Raw genomic sequence first — 24,300 nt, forward strand, 5'->3', positions numbered from 1 at the left:
TGGCCCGGCCAGCTCATCGCTGTGCCAAATTTAAAACACACATGTACTGTGCTGATTGTGCCCCGAGTTTTTCTGGAGCCATCGAGCATTAATCGCGCTGCTTCTCCTATGCAGTACATAAATACATCAATAGCGTCGCCCACGAGACCATGGAACCGATCAGGTTTTAAAACTCCGATATACAAATGCATACATCAATACATAGCTCAAGAAGGGTATCTTGTTTTTGCGCAAGGCGGTGACTGTGTGACTGCGCGCTAGGCCCTGGAGTCTCGCCGTAGACTTCTATTATAGGGACGAGATGAGTATGTACAACATAGCCATCAGTGACCAGTAGTAAACCGCCCCAGGATCCAATATCCCCGAAGCTTGCTCGACGAGTCGACCTGGCCAGACCTGGCCGTTTTTAAAATTGAATTCGAATTGTCATGATGATATCATGCATGCATTTACAGCTACATAAATACATAGCAGACATGTCATAAAACAAAAACGGCAGCTTAAAACCGCAGATTTATTGTATTTATTTGAATAAATTGAACAAATATGCACTTTCGGTTAAATGTTATACATAATCTTATGTACAGACGAGCTTTTGCGATATCGTACAGCCTCCACTCGTCACTTCTTCGACATCAATGTGGTGGGTTGATGAGAGTCAAGTCTCACTAAAACTCAGATTCATTGTCAAGCACGTAAATATAATAAAGAAGATGTTTCACTCGGCCTTGGCCCCCATATCCCCTGAGTCACTCGCCACCTTGATTCGGACATTCACTATTCATCCTTCTCCAACCTTTCATCTTACTGCACCGAGTCTTCCCTAGAAGCTTTTGAACACCGTTGAGCGAAGATCCTAGGCCAGTATCCCGCATTGAACTCAGTGAGGCACCAGATTATCAGTCTACCATCATCTTTATTTTTGATCTGACGGAGGAGTTACCTCAGACAGCTTCAGGAACAAGTTTCCCTTGGACAAACATGTTTTCATCATTCATCGACGATCACATGTTCCAGGAGGTGCCCCGAAACTCTTGTCAGCTGCAGTCAACTCCTCAAACCCGACCGAGACTGAGCATCCCGAATTCGAGCGCGCTGCCTTCGGGCATCCTTGATATGTCATTCAACCGACGTTCTTTGGATTGGTCCGAACTCCAACTATTTGCGCCACATTCGTCTTTCGGACGCCAACAGACCACTTTTCCATCCACGGACACGCAATCGACTGGAGACATCCATAGCCAGCTTTCACAATGGAATTTTCCTTCTCGGCCGTCTGTCTCTCCGCGCTTGGTGCTGTGGGGCCCGTTCAACAAAATTGAGCAATATCCTTCTGAACAGCTGGGCTTTCCTCCTCAAACAAGCCCTTCCACGGCTTCACACCTCCTGACCCCACCACCTCACGGCACCAAAGCTGCGAAACGCGGAAGGCATGGCTATTTGTCCTCGGCTTGCCCCTCAATGCTCACCCCACCCATGCCCACCAAGCGACCCCGGACGGCAGAAAAGGACGCCTACGAATTTCCACCGCCACCGCGATACACGACATGTCAAATTTCGGCCTATCCTACTCCTTCGACCTCCCCCACCAGTCAAAGCACGGGGTTTTACGACAATCATCCCATGGCTGAGGAATCTCTTAATATATCCCCCTTTTCATCAAGTTTTGCAAGTTTCCCACCAGCCATGTCAGTAGACTCCAAGGGGTCCTACTGCCAATGCCCGACTCCCGAACACTCCGACTTTCCGCATGCTCAGCTATCGCATTCTTCCTCATCAACATCTAACTATGGCTACTATCCTAATTCACCCGTCTCCCCCACGACAGCGCTCTCATCATCGCCGTTCTCGTCAAACTCTTCAAATTATTCTTCCCCTCCTGCCAGCAGATGTTATCCGCTCAATTTTCATAACCCTCAACATTCCGATGTATGGTCCCTCGAGTGGCATCAGACTTTCAATCAATTCAGGTACCAAAACTGCTGATTAACTATCTTTCTGACAAACCACTTTCCTGTTACCTATCCTCATGAAAAAATAAACACATGTGTCTTGGATTTGCTTTCTACCAGTCTGTTTTATTTACCCTGTTGGTCTTGGACGCTAGTGTTTTATTAGCCTTTAGGCGGATATATTTTGTTATGAATTGCATATACTGTTCTAGTATAATTTGAAACCATTCTGATCATCTGTTCCCTTCTAAATTGCCACTTAATTTTTTTGAAAAAAAATCTGCACTACAAGGATCAGCCCATGTTGGATTAACAAATGGTATTCATAGATCCAGGATTATCCAATAAGGGGCCAATTTTGTGGGCAAGCTTCATTGTGAATAGGATTAAGCAAGTCATTGGATGATTTCCTACTGAACTGAGAGCTTTTGGAAGGGAACAACTTGCCCTCCTATTTCCCCCATCTTCCTCGAGGAAATCTGTTCAGCAAAATGAACTGGCCGAAAGGCCTGATTTTCCTTCATCCTTCTGCACTAGCCAGATGGCCAGGGGTTGAACACTTTTTTGTCTGTTTTTGTATTACCCAAGTAGCTGTATGGATCTGTGACTTCTATGGCCCTGCTGCCAATTGAAAAAGGTTCCTACCAGATTGCCAAAATGCAAGGGAATGTATGTTATTTGCTCAAAATTTGTCAAAAAAAGGCCACAAACCCAAGATGCTGGACTTCATTTCAAAATTCATGGCATATCAATTTGCCTGAAGGTTTGAGAGTTACAAGTGCCTGAGTTTCAAAGAGACCAAAAAAGAAAGAAAAAGCCACAGCTCTTGGGCTACCTCTGGGACTTTTCTCACCAAATCCTCTTTCAGAGGCTTGCTTTGCCATGTGCCATTGGCGCGCTGAGTCCTCTGGCCCCTGAAAAAAGGGGATTGAGCTAAGCTAGGATTAAGTTTAGGCTGATTTATAGTGGCAACTATTGGCCTGTCAGAGGCAATATGGGGGTCTCAACTCAAGAGTGTAATGTCAGTATAAATAATGAAATGTACATCACAATAATTGTTGATGATATTGATACAGGAAAATTGAGACAATAAACATGGGGTCTTGATTAATTGACTTCCAAATCCCAAACAGTGTATATGTTGGGAGGACCGCTTCTCAAAATTTCACCTGGGTTGTGCCCAATAAAAATTGACCTGTGCGCATTTTGGGAGTTGGAAGTCAAATTTATAAATACATATTTACTTTGTATCCTCTTGACAACCGGTCTATTCCGGTCATCAAGAGGGATGTATCCTTTAGTTTTGATGACCAATCTATTCCGGTCATCAAGAGGGATGTGGCCTCTCAATGACTGGTCTGTACCGGTCATTGGATGGCCAGAGTGTCTCAACCTGGCCGCCTGTCACCACACGGCACCCCTGTGTGCGGATAGTTTCTTGGAGGGAGCTGGCGGCGCGCACGGAGGGAGGCCCCACATCAAGTGACGTTGAGTCACCAGAAATTCCCATGCGCAACAAGTTTCCCTCTGTTTGCAAAGTAAATCCGTATAAATATTGTTTGGGAGTTGGAAATTTAATTTTTGCAAAAATGCCAAAAATTAAAGAAAAAATCATAACTTCTCACTGCGGCACCCAAGTCCCACTGAAGTTTTACAAAGGTCAGAAACCCTCTCAAGATCATATGGTGAAATGAATGACATTATCTCACCCCAGGAATGGGTTGTGCTACTTTGCGCCCATTTTTGGCAGGTGTCCTACTAAGGAACACCACACAAACCTTAGCCACAGTGCCCTAAAGGGTCCCAAAATTTTACAGCTCACAGAATAAGCTCTGAATACAATATTTTGAGATTTGTAGCATTATCATCTCGGGAAAGGGGTGTGCTACTGTGCACCCATTTTGGCAGGTTTCCTACTAAGGAACACCACCAAAACCTTAGCCAAAGTGACCCAAAGGGTCCCAAAATTTCACAGCACATGGAATATCAAAGTTTCATCATATGGTCAGTTGCTAGGTAGGCACCAACAGAGATACATGGTGGATTTTATGGTTGATGTGCGGATGGTTGCCTGCGCAAGAAGCTAGGCTTCAAGGCCGTGCCACTCACCGGGCAGTGGTTGATGTTGTAATAAGAGCTTTAGTGAAATTTGGCGGTTGGCCAAGCCTAAGGCCCGTCAGGATTCACATCCACTGCGGCGGCCGCTCTTTGCCCGGTACTTGCTGCGGCTCGTTGGCGCCGCCATTGAGCCGCATCAAGTGCGGGTGTAAAGGTAGGAAGGGCCAATGTCCCTTCCTAACCTTGACCAGGAGAAGAGGATGCGCCTGCACCTCATCTCTATGCCAAAGAACATCAAGGTTTCGGGGATTTGGGTGTAAACCCATGACTCAGGTTTTTTAGGGAGCCTGAGCCACACGCGAACACCCAAACCTCAATGAAAAACAAAGGGCACAGAGAGGCAGCGACCTCGACCCTGGTGCGCGCTCCCCTCTATGGATGCAGCGCGCCACCAAACCCGCATAAAACAAGGAAGCAGAATCGCGATACTCCGGCATTTCATTGCCCGAAAAGGATGCCCGAGGGCTTACAACAAGGAAAAAGACCGGCCTGGCGGCGACGTCGCGTGTCGGAGAAGCGCTGCTGGCCGTGAGCCGAGGCTAGGCGGGCCGGAACCTTCACTAAAGCGCTAGGCGTGAAAAAGGAAGGGGGACAAGTCGTCCGGAATGCAGAACCAGACTCTGTTCGCGGGTAAATGGGCCCCGCGGATGCCCCTAGACAAGGCGTCGGCGATGTTGTCCTTCGAGACCACCCTCTTGGGAGTCACGTCTAGTTGGATGTCGACCAATAAGGCCTGGATCATTTTCCATTCTCCGTTGACGTGCACATCGCGCGATTTACGCGCCAATAGAACACTGCCGGTGGTTGTGTTATCCGTCCAGACCACGAAGTTCGAACCCTTCCGCACCCACGCGAGTTCCCCTAGCATGAGGATGCCGATCCGGACAGCTACCGTTTCGAGCCACGCAATATTACGGAAAGGCTTCTCGGAGCCTTCCCAGCCCTCCTTGAGGCGTAGCTGAGACCACCTGTCCCCAACAAGGACACCAATGCCGAAACTTGTGGAGGCGTCTCCTACCCACGCAATCTCTCGCTCTTCCGGGGTCGGAATAAGGCGAGTGCAATCGTACTTTTGTAGCGTGGCCTGCCTAAATTCCAGGTCAACCCTCACGTCCTTGGGAAGCTCTTGGAACGACCAGAAGTTTTTCCAGCGCGCCATCCATGCGTACAAACCCTGAAGATAACAGCGCAGTTGCGGCAAAACGTATGATGCGTGGTTGAGGCGCCCCGCTAGAACCTCGACAGCGCTGAACTTGAATGACGCCCCGGTAACCAGGAAAACCTCTATTTGTTCAATACGCTCAAGTCTCTTCTTCTCCGGGAGTTGGACGGTGGTGTTGCTCCCGTTCCACACAAAGCCGATGTACTTCTGTACGTCCGCAAAATCGGAGCATTTCTCCATGTTGGTGAGGACGCCCAGACCTAGCGAGCGATTGACGACGTCGGTAATGGTGCAAGCCGAATCTGGCCTCTTGACGAACAGATTGTCGTCAACCCATCTGAAGATGGTCACAACGTCGAATTCGTGCTGCATGAGGCGTTTCCAGGCGTCGGCTGGTCGGCCAAAGGAGCCACAACCCGCGACACCTCCGAAGGTTATGCGTGTATCTAAAAACAAGTCTCCTTTCAAGTCTTTTACCATCAGATAAGGCCATTGCGCCGGGAGCGTCGGAACCTGTCTATAGGCCTTTTCCCAGTCGAAAAGTGCTAGCTTAAAAGGTCCTGGGTTTTCTTTGAAAAACTGGGCAACCGTCCGGAAATCGTCCCACGTAGTCTTGAATTCCGATTTGTCCACGAAAGAGTTCACGGATGGAGTCAGGGGGTCATTCCGAGGGAAAGATAGGTCGTTGATAGGCCTCATCTTGCCTTCCGCATTCACTACAGAGCCAAGCGGGCTAGTTCGGAAAAACGGGAGAAACGTTGACAGGTAATCGTGTGAGAATGGGCCAATCATCCGGCCGGCGATGACTTCGTCGGCAATCGATTTTTGGATCTTCTCCTCCGCCGCGACGGCCGAGCTATGGTTGTCCGGGGTGAACCATTTCAAGTCTCTAATACGATGAGGCGGGATTCCTTGGTCAAAACCTGATTTAAAACCCACAATAATGTCTTGCAACTCTGGAAGCAATCCTGCGCTCCGCAGCGCCTCTTCCCAGAGGTGTATGTTCATTTCGCACTTCAACTCTGACGGCCAAAGGCTAAAAGATTCAATTTGAAACAAATATCAAATCAGGCGCACATCCAAAACAACTTGACACGATAAAGAGAAATGGAAAAGATGAAAGGCAAGTGTCTATGATCACATAAGATGAGTAGGACAGGTCAAAAGATCGCGCCGAAAACGGACAATCTCAACACAACAGGTGTAATCTATAAGAATGGGCTGCGCCTGCAAAACATGCGCGCAGAGTAGTGTAAAAATGCAGAGAAAAAACAAGCCTTGAGATGGAAGGAATAGGATATGAGAGCGTTGCAGTAGATAGAAGGCCTACTTCTTCCCTTGCAACGACAGCCCTCCTTGGTGAGCCGGCGGGCCACCCTTGGGTTGACGCCTGTCAACGAAGCCTTCCACGAAATTAGACCCATGATAGCCGCGTACGCGCTTCCTCGCGTCAACAGGGCCTTGATACCCGCCGCCGCCACCAAAGAACCTATTGCCGTCGCCAAAAGAGTTTCTAGGCGCCGGATAGGATGGTTGTCGTCTAGGACCAGAGTAGCCAGACGGAGTGGCCGGATATTGTGGCGAAGAGTAAAAGAAACTAGGGTTGTGTTGATAATGTTGAGTCGCCCCATACATAGCTTGATGGCGACGACCGTGATTATCAAGGGGGGCGAAAGGAAACTCATGCGCGTGTGCAGCTGCGCTTGCAGTCACTCTGATCTCAGGATCAATGTGAGAGAATTCTTGGCCCGGCGCGTAATTGTTCTCCGTCCATGTTACTTCGCCGAAGGACATAGCCGTCGTGTAACACGACTGCATGAGAAGAGTCTGATGAACTGAAATATCTTGAATTGCGGATCCGTCTTCGGATGCGATGCGATGAGCAAAAGCGGTCTCTCTGACCGCCATGTCGTACCTGAACGCCGTCATGAATCCGTGACCGCTACTCGCGATCGCGTCACAATTTTCCTTGTGCAGCAAAAGTTTTGCTGCGAAGAGACCCTTGTCATAAACGTCTCGCAGAGTCAGATAAAAATTTCTATGATTTTTCGTCCATTCGGAGTGGGTCTGAGACCACTCGGACGGGTAGGCGAGCCCTAACTTAACTAAGTCCCTCCCGAGGGAGGCCGAAGGCCTCCCTCTGGGAGGGACTTAAGCCTTACAGGTGATTTTGGCCTGAGAGGTACATCAACATTCAGGGCCTCTGGGTGGTTCTGTTTTTGTGTAATCACCCTCTACATTCAGACTTAGAATCATCAGAAGGCTGGGTATATCATACCCTTTTCTGGTGGCTCTTGCTGGTGCCCAATCGTACAATGTGGTCAATGTAGAATTGAAAAAACCCCATGACAGCTAAGACAGCTGAGTTTTTGATGTTTTTTTTAAGAGGTGGGGCAGGTAGAAATGTGACATGAAGTGCATCAAAAATTAGCCAAGATGTATGGCTTTCAGATTATCCAAAAACTTTGGTGGAAACACCGGGGGTTATGGAGCTATAGCAACATTTGTTGGGGAGTTGGTTTTTGGCCGTTGCTCTCAGCCCTAAATCACCGATACCGCATAAGTCCCTCCGGTGGAGGCGCTTCGCGCCTCCAACTTCGGACTTAGTTAAGTTAGAGGCGAGCCCCTTATAGGCCTTTTTGTTTTCATCGGGACGCGCTTGACGTAAGTTTATGTGAGCTCTTATGGCGCGTTTCTTCCATTCAATGTTAAACGTACCTGAACGCCGTCATGAATCCGTGCCCGCTACTCGCGATCGCGTCACAATTTTCCTCGTGCAGCAAAAGTTTTGCTGCGAAGAGACCCTTGTCATAAACGTCTCGCAGAGTCAGATAAAAATTTCTATGATTTTTTGTCCATTCGGAGTGGGTCTGAGACCACTCGGACGGGTAGGCGAGCACCTTATAGGCCTTTTTGTTTTCACCGGGACGCGCTTGACGTAAGTTTATGTGAGCTCTTATGGCGCGTTTCTTCCATTCAATGTTAAAGATTGCCATGACCTACATAAATTCGGACACTTGTTAGGAACTATTACGGATCTCTGCAAGGGTGAAGAACGTGACAAATGTGTAGACGAACAATAGTTTGAAGAATCACACCGAGAATCCGGGTTTGATGTTTTGTATGAAATTTTATGTGTCCGGTGACAAGATGACGATTTTCGCCAGATAACGAGAAAAATCAACGAGTTCTCTTTCTTTAATTTTACTACTGAAAGGATTCCATCTCGATAGGAACAAAAACCAACGAGCGGATTGAGGTGTACTTCGGCTTTATCACGCAAGATTCTCGCGGTCCCGTTAAGTCGATCAATTAAACTGTGTCCAGAAAGATGGAAACACGTCGGTCAACTTGAAAAATTCGAGTAACGCGTTAAGCATGTAGAGATGATGACAGTATCACGGAGTGAAAGTTGGACTGATGAACGACCAAGTCGAAACATCCAAATTGAAGAACAGACATGCGGTAAAAACCGTAAAACAAATGAATACCGAGCGGTTTGGAGCACTACTTGGCTTGATACTCGCTAAAAGGATCACATCAACATCTCGGGTGGATTATGGCCTGCGCTTGAGCTATAGATGTCTAAATCTTCGCATGAATCTCGCGGATGAATATAGAGCCTTCGGCATAATGATTTGAATGTCACGAATCGTGCGGATGAATATACGCGGTTTGGAGCTTAAAACGGCTTGGTTCACGCGAATGAGGAGACTTAAACTGAGGAGATATCAAACGGAAGAGTTTGACTAATCTAAACGGATTGGAGCTCGGGACGGCTTGGTTCACGCGACTCAGGATATTTTAAGATTTGACTACTATGTGCGGTTTGGAGCGCTGGACGGCTTGGTTCACGCTAATGAGGAAGTATACTCGGAATAGATTGACCAGCAAACGAGACCCTTACCTGTGATTCTGATGAGAACTGAAGGACAGTAGCTATATTCCGATAATCTCGATATGGGTGTGAAACAGTGGGTCGATATGCGGAAAGCGAAAGAATAAAAACCGAAAGCGAAGCAAGGAAGAGAAATGCGGAAACTCGCGAAAGAATAGAATCCTAAAGCGAAGCAAGGAAGAGAAAAAAAAAGGTCACGTTTTTTTTTGAGAACTGTTGTCGAATGTGAGAAAAGGGAGCGGCTCTAGATGAGCTGGACCTGGGCGATGATGGGGAAGAGGAGCGCTGAGGGAGTCGAACCATCAGCACCGAGGGTCATATTTATATGACCCGCGAGGCTGTGCACCACATATGCGCATGACTTGGTGTCCAGCCTCGCGCTTGGTACGCCCAGGTCCTTGCCCGCTCATGCCGCCTCCATGGACAGGGGGGAACTGTTCGTTCCTCACTCGCTCCCCTGCAAACAAAACTCAACGCTTGGGGGCAAGCCTCTGTGAGACAGAGACCCTGCGGGGCCTAGCTTAACTAAGCCTGTTGAATGGAGGGTCCGGGGGGCCCCGCCCGGAGGGCTGCGGGAGGGGCCGCTTCGCGGCCAGCCACAGCGCCACCCACCAGGGGGGACTTGTGTTAAGTTAGCTGCGGGGCCCTCCTCTAAGGCTTTGTTAAGCTCAGCTACGCTCCCCCGAGGAGAATACGCTTGTGTCCAGTTCGAGCTCTGGCAAGATTCCTGCGAAAAGGTGTTTTTGGCCATTGCCCTCAGTCCCAAATCACTGATACGGCACAAGGACCATCGGTTGAACTAAGTTAAGTTTGGGAGATTGAGGAGACCAGTGCACTTCGCACGCAATTCCTCAAAAGCAGGAACACCTCAAAAGGTGGTTGACCAGTTGCAGTGACCAGAAGATGATTTTTGAAGAAATAGCATTTAGAATGCGGATGAATTTGAAGTTCTTGGGATCATTTATCAAAAATGACCCTGAACTCGAGTTTATGAACAAAACTTGGATTATATTCCAGCACTTAAACATAACAAGATAAGCGATGATTAGAGCTGAGATAGATAATATATTCTAGCTCGGATTTCACTAATTAATTTTTTGTGGCGATCAAGGAGGGGCTGTGCATCCATCGCAAGAGATAATGATTGAGAAAGATGATTGCACTTCAATAGAATGAGGCGCGTTTCGTTCCGACCGATGATGATTTGAGGAGAATTTTCCACAATCCAAAACGAAGAACAAATTAACAACGACCTAACAATGATCAATGAGTTGACCAACAATGATGCTGGAAAAAATACGAAGATTATCAGCAAGAACAATTATTTCGAGCCCTCAAACTCCCAAAGTACGTTTCGGTCAATCTCAGGAACTCGTAGGGTGAACTTACAACTCGAACAGTATTTTGTTTGGCTGAAGTGGGTTAGAAGCTTGATAATGTTCTCCACAGTTTCCCTTGAAATCGCTCTATGCAACAACGGGATTCGACTAGCGACTTCTTGCAGAATACTCATTACATCCTTCCATTCCCTCTTTGAATAAGGTTTGAACTGTTCTAAGACTTTAAGTAATCCTGGTTTACTGATGAGTTTTATGCAAGCTTGGTTATGAGAGACGGCTTTTATCAGCAACTTTTACCAGAGAGCACAACAATAAACAGGATAAAATATTTCACTTGTCAATACGTGCAATTATTTGTAAACTTTGTAGGGAGATCATAGAATGCATACCTTCAGTAACAAGTGCCGAAGCTTTGGAGCGGTGCGGTGTGAAGATGAGTGGACGAGAGTGATCAAGATTTCAAAAGTTTGTCGATGATTCATGATTTTCCAATCCTAAGCGGGCCAAAATCAAAGAAAAAAACAATCGATCAAAACAGATGATGAATTCAAGATCAGATAGATGCATCAGGATCAAGCTTGGACTTACTATTGTTGTACAAAGTCCATCGTGTAAAATTTGCATGAGCCAGACATGACCCTCCGAGGGCATATCATCTGACGAATACAATAGAGAATATAACATTGGCACATCTTTTGCATCGATCACGGCTCTTTGGAGTAGGAATCTTGATAGAGGCTGATGTAAGGCTGACTCGGGCGCGGTGCAGAACAAACTCAAACAGCGAGAAAGAAACAAAGTGATCAAAGGAGGGACATCCGCAATTTTCCCAGTTTCTTCGCTTGCGACATGAAGGTTTCGGAAATGTTCCATCGGTAGTAGAATTTCAGATGCATCGGTATGGTTTAGCGCCTATTCAAGAATGAATTGGAAAACAAAATCAGCTATACACATAAATTTCCCTTGATATGAAGATGAAAACAGTATAACCTTCAATTGTTCGTAGGATTTCGCCAAACATCTATCTCCGAGGAACCTCCAAGCCGACTTGTCAGATGATAAGGCACACATAGCCAACCCTAGCATGCCCTTGCGGGCGATTGATTGCCACATCGAGATTGTCAGTGGTTCTTCTTGTTTGATCAGGTTGAGGAAAAAAGCGAGAAGAAAGCTGGGATCGTAGTATTCGGGAAGGCTAGGTAAACTATTTGGTTCCCGTCTGTCCAAGACCCACGCTGACGATGCTTCGACCTTCTCTGAATCAAGCACCGCTATCACATCCAGAGGTTTGTTATTCACGGCCCTGTTTCCTATGTTGGGTTTCCAGGCCAAGAACACGTCGGTGATCCCCGGGGTTTCACTCCTTAAATCTTCAATACGAAACACTTGGAAGATGAGTCGATCTTTGAGAGACATGGTGCCGCCGTAGAACGGGATCAGAGTCTTCGATAGACTAGTCTGGATAGTAACAGCGGGGTAAGAGATTACCAGCTGGTTGATGACTGACATAACTAACGCATCCTGCTCGTCTTGATTCTGATGACAAGACCTCATCAATGAACGAAAGTTGCGGCTTTCAACCGTCGCGCGCAGGTGTTTGACGACGTCAGCTTCTTCTAGCCGGGTGTGACGGATGAACGAATCCATCAGTTTCATTACACATCCGGAATCTAGAAGCCGACCCAGAGCAGCCGTCAAGACCGGATTTACAAGATGCGTTGACAATGTGTATTCGGCAGGTTTTCGGCTCAAAATGTTGTACAGTGCTTCAACTAGTTCGATTGTATCCTCGGCACAGGTTTCGTCCTCGGCAAATCTTCTGACAAGCCAGCGCAGGCACCGATCAATGTAAACATCTAGATGATTCGATTGACACAACGACAATACATCGAGAGATTCGGAGTACGCAGGAATAAGACCGTCTTGGGTGAGTTGATCAGCTAGTAACGATCCCACCCGTGACTCTGCACAAGAATAAATCAACTTGAGAGCTTTGGAAGCCAAGACCCGGATCTGTTTTCCATTCGGTAGAGCTGAGGCGGAAGCTTCAGGGTGGACGGAGAATAAGCACGATGCGATATTCATGATTAACTCATCTAACCGGCCCTGCCCTAACGGTAAGAGACAGGAGTCATATCGTTCTTCGGCTGTCGATAAAGCCTGAAGGCAAGCAACAAGCAAGCTCAAAGTTCCATCCCATGCGAGCTTCAGCTGATCGATCTGAGTTTCCCTCATCCATGCGATTGCTGCAGAAGCGATCCTTTTATTTTTCGGGACCAAGTAAGAAGCTATGCGGATTTTGGTACCACAATCGGGTTGTTCCGCTGAACCTGATTCTAAAACTTCCAAACCATACGTCGACCAAGCCTGGGCTATTTCATCAGAGTGCTTCGATGGATCAAATGATAGCTGGATTATTTCCAATAGCACATCGGTGGCCACTTTACTGTTGCTGGTGTTAGACAAAACGCATAATGTCTTGATGACTGGATCGACCGATAGCTGGTGTAGAAACGATTGCCTCTCTTGCGGCGGAGTTCCTGAGGTGAGGTTCACTAACTTCATGATTGAGCTGACACAGTTCGCATCACTGAGAAGTCCAGGGTTCATTGAAGAAAGCAGTCCGACGAGAACCTTAATTTGATACGTTCCGTCGAGCAGTGGGAGCAGATAACAAGCGCATTGTATCAACTGTCCTTGACGGTTTGAGTTAGAAGTTAAAAAATACCAGCACAAAAAAGGCGGTCAGCCTATTAAAGAAAGAGGGAAGGAGCATTTAAACAAAAATGGCTAACAGCATTCTTCTTGGCAGTAGATTTTCCTTTCTTGATATGCGAGTTAAGGTTTGAGGAGGAGGTTTCAATTATCAGATCGGCATAGCGGGTGAGTATCTTGATGTTTTGTTGTTTCGTATTTTCTAGAGCAGGGCATGAAACCCGAATGATATCTGGTAATGCGCGAAGGTAGTGAGCGCTTGAGGAATAGTTAATGAATTTCATCAAAAAAGAAAGACAAAAGAACTCACCCAACAACACTTCAAAATCTGTCTTTTTCACAACAATTTGTGAAATGTGCCACATCTGTTCAAGAAAGCATTCGATCACGGCCGTGTCATCATTTAATGATTTTGAAATGATCTTGACTAGTGTTTTGATGTTCGCGGCTTTTGTTTTATAGTCAAGCTGGTCGCTATCGGCAGAATTTTCTTGAGCTGTTTGGCGGCTGAAATCCTCAACTTTAAACTTTTCCACCTCAACGGCGCGAGACATAAACCAGATGAATCCTAACTGTTGATTTCTGCATTGGATTCCATTTTCCATCGAACTTGCGGAAACCGTTGCAGGACCTAATTCCATGAAAGCTACGGCCTTTTTAGTTTTCGAAGGCTTGGTGTTTTTGTTTGTGGAAGAAAACGACTGATGCATCAAATCAAGAGCGGATATTTGACTAGAAAAGATACTTTGGGCGATGTATACGGGCCAGGAGATTATTTCGCGTTGAGCAGTTGATAGTTGAGTTGCTGATCGTAAAGTATCAATTATGACATCGCCCAAGTAATCGGGATACGCTGAGTTTCCATCCGCTGAGCTACCAAGTGTAGTGCTGAAGATCTGGCTGAGCTGAGATGAGATATCATGTACCACAGTAATTGGACGCGTTTGATGTGAAGTCGATAAAGCGTTGAGAACGTAAAGATTGAGAAATTTGATGACCAATGTTATCAACGCGACTTTGCTTGGATTAGTTGAAGACGTGGAGGAGCCCTTGGTGATCGCGTTTACTTTGACTAGTAAGGCGGATATCAGTGTCGGAGGTCTCGCATTGCTCCCCGACTGGCCCGATTGGGGTGAAAGATTTCGGCGCTCCTCGCTGATTTGAAGATATTTTAATGGCTGTCTTAGGCATGCACGGATGCAATCTTCTAAGAAGAGAACCAACAGCGTGGCGCAGTCACCCACTCTTCTCAATTCTGATAATGCACTGAGCCAAATACACAGTTCTTGATATTCGTTCTCGTCTCTTAGATGTGGTACTATTGATTTACAGATTGCTTGTAGAGTTTCTTGAGCGATGATTTTGATCAAGAGCGGCGTGTGAGCACCAACTTCGGAATCTTCGAGCTTGTTTGACATGGGAAAGGAAGAAAGTAATAATAGAACTTTGACCAATGCAGGAGAGGGTTGGGTTGGGTTGGTCCGGGCGGAATGTCCAATAAGAAGCAGAGTCCGCGATTGACAGAGGTATGCTATGGGAGACTGTAGCCTATGCAGAGCCAATAAAGAGCTGGAATGTGGATCTTCAGATTCGTCCTTTGCGTTCAACGTGAAGAAGGTGGTTATCAGTTTGGTGTAATCGAAATTGAGATTGCACATCGTTTGGGGCATCAGTTGATGATACAAAAGCAGGACAGCTAGTGCACTAAATGTTACAATGTCTCCGTCAGTGTCGTTATCTTGCTGAGGCGTGACAGCTGCGCTAGGCTGTGATTTATCATTCACTTGTACGGGAGAGCCCACAGGAGCACTTTTTCGTTCATTTGCCCGGCGAGAAGCGGTTTGTAGAACTGCGATGAGTACCTGTGGATCAGGCAACACTGCTTGTAAGGACTGTTCAAAATTTATGAGCAGCTTAGACCAAAGTTCCGAGGTGACTGGCGGATGGCCAACTGTTGTCGATTGGATGACACGCTGAAGTTGATGAGAGACATTTCGAGCTTTTTTCAATCCGGTCAGGAGGAGAGCAAGAGAGCTAAACGAGACGAGCGCGTCCGGGAATTGCAATGCCTTGGTGAACCAGGTTCGGTTCAAGGGTGTTGGAATACATTGAGCAAGTAAATTTTTGGCAAGGCTTGTCAGGCTGTTCATGTTGTCAGGTATCAGAGAGATTGTTTCGGCTTGAAAAGATAATCCAAAAGGCATTGCGGCCACCTTGGTTGCGAAGCCAACAGACGAAATCCATGCAACGCTTGACGAGGGCTCGCTAGGAGGAGATGCGGTACGCCAAAGAGAGAAGCATAATGAGGGAACTGATTCTAAGATATGAAGAGCGAGTCGCCAGCGCCTCATGGATTTCGTAGGTGATAGAGATTTGACTAAATTCAGCATGATACGGTACGGCGGTAATCTGGAGTTTGCTTGATGCTGAAAAATATTTGTTGACATCGAATTGGCAAGGTAAATAGTTAAGTTTTTCAGGAACCTTTCTACCATTTGAGCAACTGTCTCGGCTGCATCAAGCTTGGTGTGTTGGATATCCTTGACGCTATCGTCACGCTCGAGTAGTTGAACCAACAGGTCAATCGCGTTCTGATCAAACATTTCACATCCTGGGTGGTGGACGGAAGCATTACGATTGTGATTTCCCGGATTCCCAATATGGCGCTTCGTTACATCCTCCCATAGATTTCCGAGTACAAATGCTACGGTTTCATAAGGATCTGCTTGTAAGCCTTTCAGGACGCCCTCCGCGAGACCTTTGGTCTTCCATAGATCCTGTTTGGAAGATGAGCGTAATTCGGCGCTAGAGATTACACTAAAGATGAATCGGAGCATGAGGGTGCGGATGTCGGTTTTGTGTAGCTGGCCTTTCAGCTTTGATGATTTAGGAGCGGGCCGGTTTCCTTTCTGGGTTCGTGTAGTGGTTCCTTCGGGGGCAGTAACCGTTTGCCGAGTCTGTAGCAGGCGTGTGACGGTCTTGTGATCCCATCTCAAGTCGCCAATTACGATCTTGGCGCATGCTCCTTCGCTCCAACAAACGCAAGCTACAAGTAAAGTCAGACACGCCAATGTGGCCTCGGTCCTCCCAGGAGCAAAGCACCGATGGATAGATTTCGAATGATTCTGAATTAGATGGTTGATAATTCGTGATCCGTCTACGACCTGTCGGGTCTCAAAAGGTGATGAAGGTGCTCGTGAAATGAGATAGGATAAGGTATACAAGGAATTCGCAAGTAAATGGATCGAATTTGCCTAGTTGGAAAAATCTGTTTTAGCCAATGGAATCAATAGCGTCTTGAGATAAACAAGTGATCAAGTACCTCACGAGCAACATTGAGGACCTGGAAGATCGAATCGGCGGCAGGTTCTAACTGGAGATAATCTATCACGACGGCCGGAAAAGGCTTGGTTGAACACAGTTGCCGTAATTGAATAAGTGCTAAAAAGCCAAAGCATTAATTAATCAGTTCTATCTGCTCAACCAACCAGAGAAAATAATTCCACAAAGCTGCACTAAACTCACCTGCACCAATCTTTACGGGGTCCTGAGCTTTCAATAGAGCGATGACTTGCGCGCCAGAATTAAATGATTGAGATGCTTGAGACATGGTGAGCGTTTGATGGGGAGCGTACTGGATATTTTCTTATTCTTGATCCTTGTGCCCTTGAACCCGACTCGCCAATTATCACGTAGTGGTTATAACCCCGCGAAGATGGCCGAGTTTCAAAATTCTATGCACCCAGCCTAATATTGCATACACTTCGATACTGCATGCGCGCCGCATGCAACTTACAAGGGGTGAGTCAGGGTGGGTCAAAGAAGTTTCTATTTTTGCGCAACATATTTACATATTTACGTGTGTTTGGGTGTAGATCTATAGCAGCGTCTCAATAATCAGATCTAGGTTTGTACTGTTCTGTAAATATTTAGTGGAAAACTCAAAGGTATGTATTCTTTCAAGTTTAAAATGGAAGGTACATAATATTTCACTCCGCGTCAAGAGCCTCACAATGTTTAGGTTGGAAATTGATGGATGGACGGGACCTGATCTGTAGGTGGTCTCAAGGTTGAAATGAGCATGGCAGAAGAAACTGGAGAGCGTGAGGTCTCTCATGCTTTCTGGCACAGTTCCAGCTGTGACCTGAGAGCTGTGGCTTTTTTGGCTTTATGGCCTCTTTGCACAGAAACTTGTTAACTTTCCTCCCTCTTTCTTCTTTTTTTCTTGTATTTATGTATTAACCACTGCCGCCAAAAAAAAAAGCTTTATGGATTTCAACAGCCAATCCACTGAAATTTATTCAACTACGAAGAAGGAACCGAATCGATGACCAATGTATCATGAAGCACGCGGGTCTCGACCACCGAAGGGATGCGCAAGCAAGTCGAAGGGAATTTGGGGTAAGTTCAAAACTTGCTACAACTCAATCAACTTGATTGAAGTCCTTCAATCTCCCGACTCCGGACTCCGGAGGGACGCGGTCGCGCAGCCCGGCGCAGGGACGCTCGAACTGAAGCATTTCAGCACATAAATAGACTAAAACTGACCCTTATCACCTGCCTCACCCAATCGAAACTCAACACTCATCTTTTGCTTTAAGAACTTCATATCTTTGATTGGCTATGGAATATTAAACCTTAGCCAAATGGTACAGACTATCATTTCAGAACTCAACAGACTATCATTTCAGAACTCAACTCAAGGTATAATTTTAAACTCCCAGAGGCCGAACTGGTGTTGAACTCAAATTCAGCTTGGCATGCATGGGTAGCTTACATCCATCAGGGCTCATGAAAGGGGTGTTTGCAAATTGTGCCAACCACCTGACCTGAAATGTATTTGCGAGCAAATTCTCAGTTGAGGTTTGACTTGACCTCTTTGCTTGTTGCTTGTCGGCTAGACGGGACTAGTTTCAGTTTTTGAGTTCTTCTGTTTTGTTTGTGTGTTCCTGATCCGACAGGAGCTCGATGTATTCTTGCCTTTGGTCGATTGAAACCTTAAAAGTGTAGCCCCCCACCTCTTGTCCTGAAGTTAAGGTGGATTAACGGTGTTACATGTTTTGTAGATGGAGTCTTGAAATGGGTATAAATATCATCGATCTGAACCTACTTCGATCAGTTCGAATCCGATGGAATCTGATGGCAGAATCTGATATCTTGGTGTCCGGGACATTTGAGAAGCTTGGAGAGTTAAAAACGTTGATGTGACGGTTCAAGGAGAGCCGGGTGCTCTAAATCGCTATCCCTCTCGCTGGTGAACTTGCAGTCGACTTATTTGCCTTATAATAATCCAAAAAAATTAATCATCCAGATTCACAGCTAGGTCATATATAATAGGTCCACAAGAAAACATTTGTCTCCCACTGCTTTGCCATGTCTCTTCAATTTTTCATTCTGATGTGCCACATCATACGTATGACCTTTGGGCTCGAGATGCTGCACATGAGGATAACTCGCCTCCGGGATGGAATGTTCGGCGTGGATTACTCCACCACGAATGAATTTGCCGATGGATACCAGAGCATTCGAGTATCGGTTGAAACGATAAGTGACAGCTTTGGAAAATCGGCAGTGGGTCAATTAGCTTGGAAAGATCTCAAGAAATTGAAAACGGATCAATTCAATCAATTAGCTCACGTGGCTATTGTGGACAAATCCCCCAAGTGGGAGAAGTTTTGGACATTTTGGGAATGGAAAGGCATTGGCCAGGTTTATTACTCTTACAAATCGGAAGATGACATACGCGTTTTCATCAACAAGGAGTTCAGCAAACACATCGCCGATGGCATTCGCTGCATGAGAATATTGCCCATAAACGGTAGAATTTGGATCGATTACAGCACTGGACTACCCGGTACCGGAGGATACTTGACTGATTGGATACCATTAACAGCAGCAATTGAAAGCCTTGAGGGATCTCCAGAAGGCAGCAAATCGATCAAACTTATCAAGTACTTTGCCAAGCTTAACGGTAACAACAACAAGTCGGTGACCAAAAGAGATCTTGTGGCGATTCCAGTGGATCTTCAACAAAAGTCAAACACATGGAAAAACTTTTCTGGTTTTGATTCCAATAGGAATGCATACCTTTCCCATTATCTGGTTGATCCTGAAGTGGCCATCTTGATCAACAAAACGTTTTGCAGAATTTGAAAGTGGTGCAGGAGGTTGCCTCAAAACACGCTGGTTTATCATCACTATCTCAAACAGAAGATTCAAGAAATTGATTTATTTTAGATTGATACTTCCTTCATTTCTTATGTTGAAAAGGCCAAGAGAGACTCTTTTACAGGTCATGGTTTTTTTGTTTCCAGTATATTATTTTGTTACTTTGACAATACTAGACTTCATAGATGAAGTGGTGGATGATGTTTTCCTTCCAAACATCAACATGGAGTAAGTTGACATGGTTTTATTGGAAAGGTCCTAATTATATCAAACCGGAACATATATTTGTCTGAAAATGAATGTCAACACCTAATTCCATGAACCAATCCCTATATGTAAGGTTCTGTATTATTATTAAAACATCATGCAGTATTGGACTGCAAGAACAACCACCACCTGTAAGACCCATCTTATTCATATATGAGGCTCACATGTGGGGAAAAGCTCACGAACAAATGATGTTACGTGAGGGAACTAGAAACTGATTTACATAGCAATCTATTTCACTTTCAGTTTTGAGGCTTGGAAAAAAAACTCACAAGAGTTGGCCAAAACATCTGATTGATGCAGTACTTTGGGAGAAATGAGCTGTGTGCCATCTTAATTGGGTCTTCCAAAGACCTTTTTCACCTATGCTCCACTCCTGACATCTTCAGATATCTGAATCTTGAATCCAACCTTCCTGAGACTTCAGCATAACCCCAGTTTCCAATCTTCCATATTTCAACTGGTGGAAGCTGAGAAGGTTCACTTAAGGCAGATTTTGTAATAAATTTTAAAAAATTATTACCTGGTGCTTTCACTTAACCTGAGAAAGCAACAAGGTTTTGGTAGGCAGCTCCTTTATGGAATAAATTTACCACACATAAATATTATGCTCATGGATGCTCTCAAATCAGAAGGCTGCACTCCAGAAGACCACCACTACAGCCCATGATGGCTGAGGAGGCTTGTGTAGGATGGGGCTTGGCTACGGGCCACAGCCAATGGCTTGGATATCTGTGATAGTGCTGGATGGGCTGACAAGATCCAGGTGAGGGTTGTCTCTGAGATCTTTATCAGTCAGTCTTCCTCCTTGTTGTCAAAGATCACTCCGGATAATAGCCAAGGATCTGGACAAAGACCTTGTGGGTGCTGAGTAACTCCACCAGTTTTGAATTCTGGACCTTAATCTGCTGGAGAAGGTTGTCCTTCAGAAGCAGCAAGGGGGTTGAGCAGCTGGTGCTGGGGCAGTACCTTCCACCTGGGCAGGTACCCAGGTAACACACAAATTTTTCCCAAGAAACAGGCACCTGGCAGTGCCCAGCAGGTTCAGGTGGTACCTGCCAACCGGTGCCGGGTACCTGCCCTGGGTCCACTGGTCCATTCTCTACAGGATGCAGGAAGACCTCCACTAAACAAATAATACTTCTGAATTTGCTTCAAAAGAGTTTCATGAAATGAGTGAGATAATTTGGCAATTAAAAATCCTCTCTGGTTATCAAATTCATTCAGGAGTGATTAATTAAATGAAGAAAAAAATGATGGACTTCCTGCCAATCTGGGAACCCTCTGCAGACCCAGATCTGAGCAACATTTCACAGGGAAAGCTAGGCTTTGGGACTCTGATATCCTCCAAGATTGCTTGCAGATTGTGATGAGAACTCCTCCAATGGATGACTTCCCATCACATTTGCAGTTTTGAATATACACCCAAAAACTCCAGATTTTTGCAGGGAAACCTAGCTTTTGGTGCTCCTGATCACTTCTGGGAGACCCTCATGTCTTGACAGGCGACTTCCTGTCAAAATGTGAGGGCCTCCCACTAGAAGTGATCTGGAGACTGGAACCCCAAAAGCTAGATTTCCCTACAAAAATCTAGACTTGTTGGGTCTATATGCACAACTGCAAGGGTCCTAGATGTGACAGGAATTCATCCAGTCACCCAATAAGCAAGCTTTACCTGCAAAAATCTACACTTTTTGGGTCTATATCCACAACTGAGAGGGTCTCAGATGTGGAGGGAAGTCCTCCAATGGAGGACTTCCCTTTGATCTAGAAACCCAGTTTTTCCAAGATTTCACAGGGAAATCTAGGCAGATCAAGGTCCTAGAGCTCAGATTTCCCTGAAAAATCTGGAAAAATCTGATAGTTCCCAGATTTTCTCAGATTTTGCGGGGAAATCTGGGAAGATATAAGCTTTATGAAAGTGGAACCTAGATTTCCCTGTGAAATCTGGAAAATTTTGAGTTACAAGATTAATCTGGAAATTCAGATCTGAGCCAACTTATTTCAGATTTTACAGGTAGATCTAGGTCCCCAAAGATTCCCAAAGTAATCCAGATTTCCAAATATCAGATTTATTCAAAGTTGACTGGACGTCCTGCTTCAAATCCAATGCTCCCCCTGCCATTGACTGGGTTTTGTATCCATTCAATGACCGGGTTGGATCATTGAGTGGTGGGGTATTGTGAGCCTGAGTCTCTTATGTGACAGCTGGACACAAGAAAAAAAAAAGAGAGAGAGAGAGAGAGAGAGAGAGAGAGAGAGAGAGAGAGAGAGAGATAAAGAGAGAGAGAGATAGAGAGATAGAGAGAGAGAAATAGAAGAAGATCAGGCCTAGAATTTAAGTCTTTAATAAATGATCTGGGCTATTCTCAACCTGGAAAATTTGGATGCCAGCTCTACCAGGCCAAGAGAGTGCAACAGCCTCCACTAACAACAAGGAAACCTTGGTGGGATTCAGAAGTAGGGTTACTACTCTGCTCTGGTTTTATAGGTCTTGACCAGAGATAACCTTTTGATCTTTGAAGATTGGAAGAGCTGGAAGAAACAGGTGAAGAAGAGTCTGGAGCAACAGAGTTTCACTCTGAGATAAACAAGGTCAGTGAAAGAGGGTACTTACTGTGTCAATATCCTGTGGTGATACTGGGAGTTAAGTGGCCTCTGTTTAGTGATCCTGGGGTGTCTCTGGGTGTGGTTCTGGTGTTCTGAAGTCTGTAGATCCTCCTCAGGCAAGGGGGATCCTGACTTTGAAGATTTTCACAGTTTGATTAAATAATTACATATGTACAAGTGGTTGGCACACCTGGTAGTGCTGCCACGTCACAACTGAGCATGCGCGCCATAACTGAAGAACTCAGGGAAGGATTAGAGTTACAAAGAAGCAGTGAGTTGTAACTGCGGTCACAATTGCATGAGGAAACAGAATATGAAGTCAAAACAAGGATAACTCTTAAGGTGAAAAAGAAAGTACTTTAGGGATAAAAGAGTAGAAAAGGCAGACTTTAGGCCAGCTGTGCTGGCTCTAAGGCTGACAGGTATTGGATGTTACTCACTTGTGAATTGATGACCCAAACGGGTCATCAAGTTGTAAGGATGGCTGTAGGGCGGGTCCGGGCAGCCCATGGGCTGGCCCATTGCGGCCCGCGGGCTGAGTGGACAGGACAGATGGGCACTGGGCCGGCCCATGGGCTCTGGGAATCCGGGCTGCCCATGGGCCTGAATTTCAGGAATCCCAGCTTGGTAGATTAATTTTACAATTACATTTTTTTGGCGGAGAAGGATGGGGAGGGGAGGGGGGGGGGATTTGTTCCACAAGAACAAAACATAAAATAAAGTCTTGAGAATTTATGTTCCAAGCCGCTTTTATTCAATCTTGAGTACACAACAAGGCGTCAACTGTCTTTTTGTTAAGACACATCCAATAATCATCCAGCACGCGTCCACTAGTAGAGAAAGCCGACTCGGAGGCAACGGATGACATAGGAATCATGAGCATGATTCTTGCAAATTGAGATAATGATGGAAATCGAGAGGAATTCCCTTCCCACCAGCAAAGAACACTGAACTTCTCTTCCTCGCACTTGGGGTCGCACAAGATGTTACGTTCTTCAAGGTACAAATCTAATTCAGCCCTGGGAGCATTGACTTTATATCCGCCAATCATGCCTGCTATGTATTGGTTGAACCCGGAGAGATCTTCATTGATCTTCTTAACCATCACAGTTGATGTGGCTTGTGTGGCTGGCTCGGAGGCAGGTGATTCAGGCGGAACAAATTGTTTCCAGAGTGATAAGATTGTGGACCTAACTTCTCCCAAGAAAGAGTCCACCTCAGACGGCACAAGTGACTGTTGCTCAAGGCTGTAGCAGAGATATCAAATCTGATATTGAGGGTCTAGAACAAGTCCGATAGCTGTAAGTTTCTTTGCTGGACCCCAGTATTTGTCAAACTTTTCCTTCATGAGCTTCATCATTTTGCAGAGTCATCACTGGGGTTGGTGCAAGGTTCTGATTAGTAGATAAGCTGCTTCTCAATGGCTTTCATAGCCCGGTATCCATGATTGATGGTTGGATAATGGGTCCCACTCAGTACAACAGTTGCTGCAAGTGAGAGAGAAATTGAGAACAAGATGTGTCAGTAAAAAATTTGGTAGAACTCTAAAAAAACATTGAGGCTTTCCTTGGTAGAATGGCTCAAGGAATAGCTGGATTTCCTTCAGTTCTTCCCATTGAATCTCACTTGGGCAAGATTCAAACTTTTCATTTTCAAGTTCAAGTTGCTGGAAGGCTGACTTGCATGGCATCAAGGACCCAATCATTAAATAGGTTGCATTCCATCTCGTTGGAGCATCTTTTGAAGGGTGATTCATTGATTCATCAAGATTAAACAAAACAAGGGCCTTGTCAAAAGCATCCATCCGGGATGACAATCCATGGATGCAATGCACACTTGTGCGGAGTAGCTGGACTGCAGTACCTACAGCCTTGAGCCCATCCTTGACCACAAGGTTAATAACGTGGGCCAAGCAAAAAACATGGAATTAGGGTGATTTTGTAGCAGGAGTTGATCTAGTTGTGGAGCAATCTTTAACCAATTGCTGCAATCAGATCAGAGCGGAGGTATTATTTGCCGCATTATCAAGAGTTACAAAACCAAGCTTGTTCAAGCATTTCCACTCATTCA

The 24,300-nt window shown here is 45.7% G+C and overlaps 3 protein-coding genes across 3 annotated transcripts; 2 read left to right on the forward strand and 1 right to left on the reverse strand.

Annotated features, from left to right (window-relative positions):
* Positions 1-981: 981 nt before the first annotated feature.
* Positions 982-1,986, forward strand: PtA15_13A155 (uncharacterized protein; the record flags this gene model as incomplete). The annotated part of the gene is made up of 1 exon (XM_053162324.1): positions 982-1,986. The coding sequence occupies one exon, from the start codon at positions 982-984 to the stop codon at positions 1,984-1,986; it is 1,005 nt and encodes a 334-aa protein (XP_053026311.1).
* An 8,189-nt stretch (positions 1,987-10,175) lies between these two features.
* On the reverse strand, positions 10,176-16,795 carry PtA15_13A156 (uncharacterized protein; the record flags this gene model as incomplete). Its single annotated transcript, XM_053162325.1, has 9 exons — positions 10,176-10,417; positions 10,520-10,760; positions 10,860-10,964; positions 11,059-11,382; positions 11,461-13,161; positions 13,266-13,417; positions 13,496-16,439; positions 16,508-16,626; positions 16,711-16,795. 9 exons carry the CDS (start codon positions 16,793-16,795, stop codon positions 10,176-10,178), a joined length of 5,913 nt encoding a protein of 1,970 aa, XP_053026312.1.
* Positions 16,796-18,558: 1,763 nt separating this feature from the next.
* Positions 18,559-19,338, forward strand: PtA15_13A157 (uncharacterized protein; the record flags this gene model as incomplete). Its single annotated transcript, XM_053162326.1, has 1 exon — positions 18,559-19,338. One exon carries the CDS (start codon positions 18,559-18,561, stop codon positions 19,336-19,338), a length of 780 nt encoding a protein of 259 aa, XP_053026313.1.
* Positions 19,339-24,300: the final 4,962 nt, after the last annotated feature.

Source organism: Puccinia triticina, chromosome 13A (genome assembly GCF_026914185.1).
Source record: "Puccinia triticina chromosome 13A, complete sequence".
Lineage (NCBI taxonomy): Eukaryota > Fungi > Basidiomycota > Pucciniomycetes > Pucciniales > Pucciniaceae > Puccinia > Puccinia triticina.